General features: G+C 37.3%; 1 protein-coding gene across 1 annotated transcript; it reads right to left on the bottom strand.

Annotated features, from left to right (window-relative positions):
• Positions 1 to 255: 255 nt before the first annotated feature.
• Positions 256 to 1,325, bottom strand: LOC127129504 (uncharacterized). The gene is made up of 2 exons (XM_051058672.1): positions 1,042 to 1,325; positions 256 to 889 (listed from the first exon to the last, which is right to left on the bottom strand). Exons 1-2 carry the CDS (start codon positions 1,323 to 1,325, stop codon positions 256 to 258), a joined length of 918 nt encoding a protein of 305 aa, XP_050914629.1.
• Between the last annotated feature and the right edge of the window lie 5,431 nt (positions 1,326 to 6,756).

The following is a 6,756-nucleotide window of genomic DNA, read 5'->3' as shown; positions in this document are numbered from 1 at the left end:
CCTGTTGATTATTTCAGGAGAAAAATCCACACTTCTTCCTATGACATACACTTTTCTGAATTCCATGCTCCTTTTGTTGTCACACTCTTTAGAGATGTTCACATAAATTCTTTGACCAACATTTCATAGCACTTCCCAAAACCTGTTATGGGTTTCATCAGAATAACTTCTTGAATCAGACTCAACACCTCTTTACATTCAAACGCATCCTTCCCCAATCCCCTTTCCAATGCTAACCTTCTTTGATAAACATATTTACATTTTCCAACATCTTAAATAGTGAAAAAATATGTCGTCAAGTGGAACTTCAGGAATGTTGGCTGGAATCTTCTTCCCAGAGGCTTGCTTTTTGGAAGTGGAGATGATGTCATGAACATTGTGTTCGACATCCTGATCAGATTCACTAGATTCAGAAGGAACTGCATTCCTTTTAAGAGACTTCTTCTTAGGTGTAGGAGTAACCACCTTGCTCCATATTTTAGTGGTACCAACATTAGCCTTCTTCCTGACAGAGTCGGAGGGAGTGATGGAGGACCCAACAACTTGACCTTTCCTATTCTTCAACCTTTTATCTATGCCAGGAGCCAGTCTTTGTCCAATAGGAACATCATTAGAGTCCAATTCCTCAATATTAACAATGCTAGTGGGTTGATCAACAAGGTTTTTATCTTTGTTGCCCAACTCATTAATTATATCTTCTGACCTTTCTTTGTCTTGAGATTTCTCAGGAGAGAGAGTAGGTGCATGCACATCAGGATTATTTTTGGGGTTCTCAGTATTGTTATCCAGTTGGGCCAAGGATGTGAAGACATCCGACACAACATTTTTCTTGGGGTCAATCCCCAAAACTTGAGAGATTAGCACACGGATATTCTTATCAACATCGTATCTATCAACAATGATCACACTAGATTTACTCAAGTAACATATCTAGGTTTATTGCTGGTTCCCGAAGCTTCAACATTTTCAATAACATTTGTCATAGTGGAGCAATCTTCATTCATACCAACATTAGGTTCAATGCTGATGGGATCTAGATACAAGCTAGTCATGGACATGGGTTTATTCACACCAGTGGGAGGTTCAAGATCATTCATATTTCTCGCAGTTATAGAGGGAGTGGAAGAGGTACTTACTTTAGTAGGCTTGCTTTTTCTTGAAGAAGAAATTCTGACCTTTCTCATAGGGGTTGCATGGACAAGAACGGTTGAGACAGAAACAACATCAATGATGACATCCGAGAGATCTATCTCAGTGATAATATTATTAGGGGTTGCTTGCTCTTTGGAGGATTTGCTTGGAGTGGAGACAGAAGGTTGTGACATTGTGGACAATTTTGGTGGAGAGGTGATGGAGAAATGAAGATGTCTGAGAATGCGTTTGAGAGAGAGAATGCAAAGGTTAGCGTGAGGGTGTCGTGTTAGGAAAATAAGAAGGATGTATTGATGAACTTTGATGTTTGTGCCCAGTTAAGTGGAGGGAAGAGAAAATTTGATTTCTTTTTCCCTTCTTCAGTAATTGCTATAAATCTTCAATCATACAAATTCCCAATTCCCCCCTTAGTTTTTCAAATTTATTTGCATCTAGAGCTTTTGTAAAAAAGCCTGCCAGTTGCTTTTCAGTAGTTACATGCTCAAGAGTGACAATTTTCTCTTCAACCAGATCCCTAATAAAGTGAAGTCGGATATCAATATGCTTAGTCCTGTTGTGATGAATAGGGTTCTTGGAGATGTTAATAGCACTTAGTTTGTCACAATATAATGTCATGACATCTTGTTGGACATTGTATTCTTCTAACATTTATTTCATCCAAATCAACTGAGAGAAACTACTTCCTGTATCAATATAATCAGCCTAAGTTATGGATAAGGACACACTATTTTGCTTATTACTGAACCAAGGTATTAGATTATTTCTGAAAAAGAAACACCCTCCTGAAGTTCTTTTTCTATCATCAGCATTACTTACCCAATCAACATCACATTATCTTGTTAGTAAAGAGTTTGCATTATGAGAATACATCGTTCCATATTCAGTGGTTCCATTGATATACTTCAGAATCCTTTTTACTTGAGTAATGTGACTCATTTTGGGTTCAGGTTGATATCCATCACAGACTCCTATAGCAAATGTAACATCAGGTCTACTAGCTGTAAGATAAAGCAGACTACCAATCATACTCCTGTACAATCTTTGATCCATATTTATTCCTTTTTCATCTTTGGTTAGTTTTAAATGAGTTGGTGTATGTGTCCTTTTATGGCTTGCATTTTCCATGCCAAACTTTTTCACTATGTTCTTGGCATACTTTCTTTGGGAGATAAAGATAATGTTATCCATTTGTCTGACTTGGAGCCCAAGAAAGTATGTCAGTTCACCAACAAGACTCATTTTAAACTCAGATTGCATCTGCTTGACAAAATGTTGTACCATTTGGTTCGACATCCCTCCAAACACAATGTCATCAACATATATTTAAGCTATCATGAGTTTACCATGTTCTTCTTTTAAAAATAGAGTTTTGTCTGTTCCTCCTTTCATGTATTCATTATTGACAAGGTACTCAGTAAGCCTTTCATACCAAGCCCTAGGTGCTTGCTTTAGTCCATATATAGCTTTCCTCAATTTGTAAACATGATCTAGAAAGCTTGGATCTATGAACCCCTTGGGTTGTTCTACATAGACTTCTTCATTAAAGTACCCATTTAAGAAAGCACTTTTTACATCCATTTGAAATAGTTTGAATTTAAGAAGGCATGCCACTCCTAATAGAAGTCTGTTTGACTCAAGGCGAGCAATAGGAGAAAATGTCTCATCAAAATCGACCCCTTCAATTTGAGTGTATCCTTAAGCAACAAGTCTGGCTTTGTTTCTGGTCATAGTCCATTTTTCATCAGATTTCTTCTTGTAGATACACTTAGTGCCAATAACATTCATTCCTTTACGTCTAGGTACTAAGTCCCATACTTCATTTCTTATAAGTTGACCTAATTCCTCTTGTATTGCATTGATCTAGAATTCGTCAGTCAAAACTTCCTTCACATTTTTTGGTTCAAACTTAGAAATAAAACATGCATTTGAGATCACATCACTAGATCTAGTGGTGACTCCTTCATTAAGGGTTCCAATTATGAGATATGTTGGATGGTCTTTCTATATTCTGATGGAGAGACCTTTGTTGACTTGAGGGTTATCAGGTTCAACACCTCCTGATTCAATGTAGGATTCAGTCACTTCCTCATTTTTAGTTTGGTTGATCTGCTGAAATGATGTCTCAACATCAGATTCAACATTTGTCCCCTTTTCTGAGATATTGTCATCCAGTACCACATTGATGGATTCCATCATGGCTTTGGTTCTAGAATTAAAGACTTTATAGGCTCTGTTGTTTGTAAAGTATCCCAGAAATATACCTTCATCACTCTTGGGATCCATCTTTCTTCTTTGATCACGATAAGCTAAAATGTAGCATTTTCTTCCAAATACGTGAAAGTATTTGATTATGGGCTTCTTTCATTTCCATAATTCATAGAGAGTGGTTGAGGTAGCGGTTCTTAGGGTGACTCTATTATGAATATAGCAGGAAGTATTCATTACTTCAGCCCAGAAATGATAGGGAAGATGCTTGGCATGAAGCATGACTCTAGCTGACTCTTGGAGAGTTTCGTTCTTGCGTTCCATAACCCCATTTTACTGTGGGGTGACAGGAGAGGATAACTCATGCCCAATGCCTTCAGAGGAGCAAGAATAAGCAAATCTGTTGTTTTCAAATTCTTTCCCATGGTCACTTTGAATCCTGATGATTTCACTTTCCTTCTCTCTTTGAATCCTTTTACATAGATCTTTGAACACCTCAAAAACATCATATTTTTCTTTGATGAACTCCACCCATGTGAACCTTGAAAAATCATCAACAACAACATAGGCGTATCTTTTCCCTCCAAGGCTCCCAACCTGCATAGGTCCAATTAGGTCCATATGAAGGGGTTCTAGAACTTTCAAAGTCGTCTGATGTTGTAACTTTGGATGTGACATCTTGATTTGCTTTCAAATCTGACACTCACCACATATTTTACCTTCTTCGATCTTGATTTTTGAAATGCCTCTAATAGCTTCTTTTGACAAAATCTTTTTCATCCCCTTTAGATGAAGATGTCCAAGTTTTTGGTGCCATGGATTAACTTCGTCTTCTTTGGATATCATGCATGTAAGAGTGTGGTTTGTTTCTTTCGAGGACCATAAGTAGCAGTTGTCCTTAGACCTGACTCCCTTTATTAGCACTTCATTTTTCTCATTTGTGACAAGACACTTTGATTTTGTGAAGTTAACTTTAAGACCTTCATCACATAGTTGACTAATACTAATTAGATTAGGAGTCAAACCTTTTACCAACAGAACATTATCGAGACTTGGAAGTCCAATACATGCTAGTCTTCCAACACCTTTAAATTCACCTTTAGCCCCATCTCCAAAAGTGACATGGCCTGTTGAGTATGGCATGATGTTTTCAAGGAACGTTTTGACACCTGTCATATTCCTGGAATAACCACTGTCAAAATACCAGTCTTCACGAGCTGAATCTCTTAGAGAGGTGTGAGCTATAAAAATGGTGTTGACAGTATTAGGTATCCACTCTTTCTTTTGATTGATCCTAAGTTGTGTTGGGTACCTTGGATAACCATACAGTCTGAAACAGAAGGGTTTGATATGGCCAAATTTTCCACAGTAGTGACATCTCCAGCGAGAGGATCTTCCTTTAGTTTGAAGGTTCTGATGACTGGCATGATGTTGAGATACAAGTTTTGACATGACGGATTTAGACTCCTTCCCTAGAAGAACAAAGTTGGTCATCGATAATTCTCCTTGGCTATGAAGAGATTGATTTTTAAAGTCAATCCCTCTTAGATCTCCAGTTGCTTCTCCAATTTGCAGAACTTCATCTAACATGTTAGATCCCTTGTTTAACATTATGACAGATTTTGTCATATTGTTAAGTTTGGAGGACAACAATATCACTTCATTTTGGAGCTCAGAGATGGTGAATTGAAATCCTTCTTTTTTCAGCCTGTAGTTTGTAAGAACAAAAATTGTTCTACAACAGATTCCTTGATTTTGATGATAACAAAGGATGAAACCAAAAATGGCACCCTAACGAAAAGTTTCTAAGTGTGCAGGGTTCTAAAGGAAGAAGTAATAATTCTGATGATGTCATCAGATGCACAACAAGATCAGATACGAATTCTCTAGTATCAGAAGCATCTGAAGTGGAATCTCGTTCAAGAAAGTCTGACTCTGGACAAAACTACAAAGTATCAGAAGCATCTGAACATGAAGTAAAGTCTAGAAGCTCTGACTCTGAACAACGCCCTCTGAAGAATCTATTTAGATCAACATCAGAAGCAAGATTCCTAGTTTCTCCAGAAATACAAATACTCTGATTATGGATTTGCTAATCATGAAAGAGTAACGTTGAAGACAAGTAAAGATTTTCAAATGGATTTCCTAATTGAGAAAGAGACGTTAATCTCCACTTCCAAGAGAGAAGATACTACTTGTGGTAAGTAGTCACTTCAAAGACGAAAAGTTAAACTGCAGAAGCTATTTAAGTGATGGAGTAAACTCAGTTTAATATCCACCAGATTCTACTCTACTCCAACTCTTATATAAATAGAGATGCAATCAACATTCAGTAAGCAAGAAATCAACTAGCCAAAACTATACTGAATTATTTCACGCTCAAGAAAATCATCTTTGCTCTCAAAGAATTTCACTAAGCTTTTGCTTATTAAGTGAAAAATCTGTTCTTAAGTTTGTAATGCTTGCTTTCTTAGAAGCACTCTAGATTACATATCTTGTATCTTTTATTTGTTTGATTTCCTCAAGTGACTTTGTGTGGTCTGTAGACTTGAGAAGACTAAGAGATTTTCTTCTCTCTTAAGTGTTGTTTGTAATCTTTCAAGATTAGTGGATTAAGTCCTTGTTGAAGGCGAAATCACCTTGGCCGGGTGGACTGGAGTAGCTTTGTGTTATAAGCGAACCAGTATAAAATCCTTGTGTGATTTTCATTTTGAAAAACGCTTATTTTTCCAAACAATTCAAACCCCCCCTTTCTTGTTTTTCTCACCTTCAATTGGTATCAGAGCACCGGCTCTGTTATTGATTTTCTAATCAAACACTTAACCGTGTAGAGAGATCCAGTACGAGAAAAACAATGGCCCACTCAAATGAAAGAGATTCTTACAATGCCAAGCCTCCTGTTTTTGATGGAGAAAAATTTGATTACTGGAAAGACAGAATCGAAAGTTTCTTTCTGGGTTATGATGCTGACCTCTGGGACATTGTCACAGATGGATACAAACCTCCAGTCTTAAATGGAGCTGAAGTTCCCAGAAGTAAGATGTCAGAAGATCAGAAACGTATTTTCAAAAATCACCACAAGGCCAGAACAATACTTCTAAATGCTATATCATACAATGAATATGAAAAGATCACCAACAGAGAGACTGCCAAAGATATACTTGACTCTCTGAAGATGACCCATGAAGGAAACTCCCAAGTCAAAGAAACGAAGGCTCTGGCGCTTATCCAGAAGTATGAAGCCTTCAAGATGGAAGATGATGAAGCTATAGAAGCTATGTTTTCCAGATTTCAAACTCTTATTGCAGGTCTTAAAGTGCTAGACAAAGGATACACGACTGCAGATCATGTTAAGAAGATAGTCAGAAGTCTGCCAAAGAAATGGAGACCTATGGTTAC

The sequence above is a fragment of the Lathyrus oleraceus genome, chromosome 3 (assembly GCF_024323335.1).
Source record: "Lathyrus oleraceus cultivar Zhongwan6 chromosome 3, CAAS_Psat_ZW6_1.0, whole genome shotgun sequence".
Lineage (NCBI taxonomy): Eukaryota > Viridiplantae > Streptophyta > Magnoliopsida > Fabales > Fabaceae > Lathyrus > Lathyrus oleraceus.
This window is presented reverse-complemented; position numbering and strand designations above follow the sequence as displayed.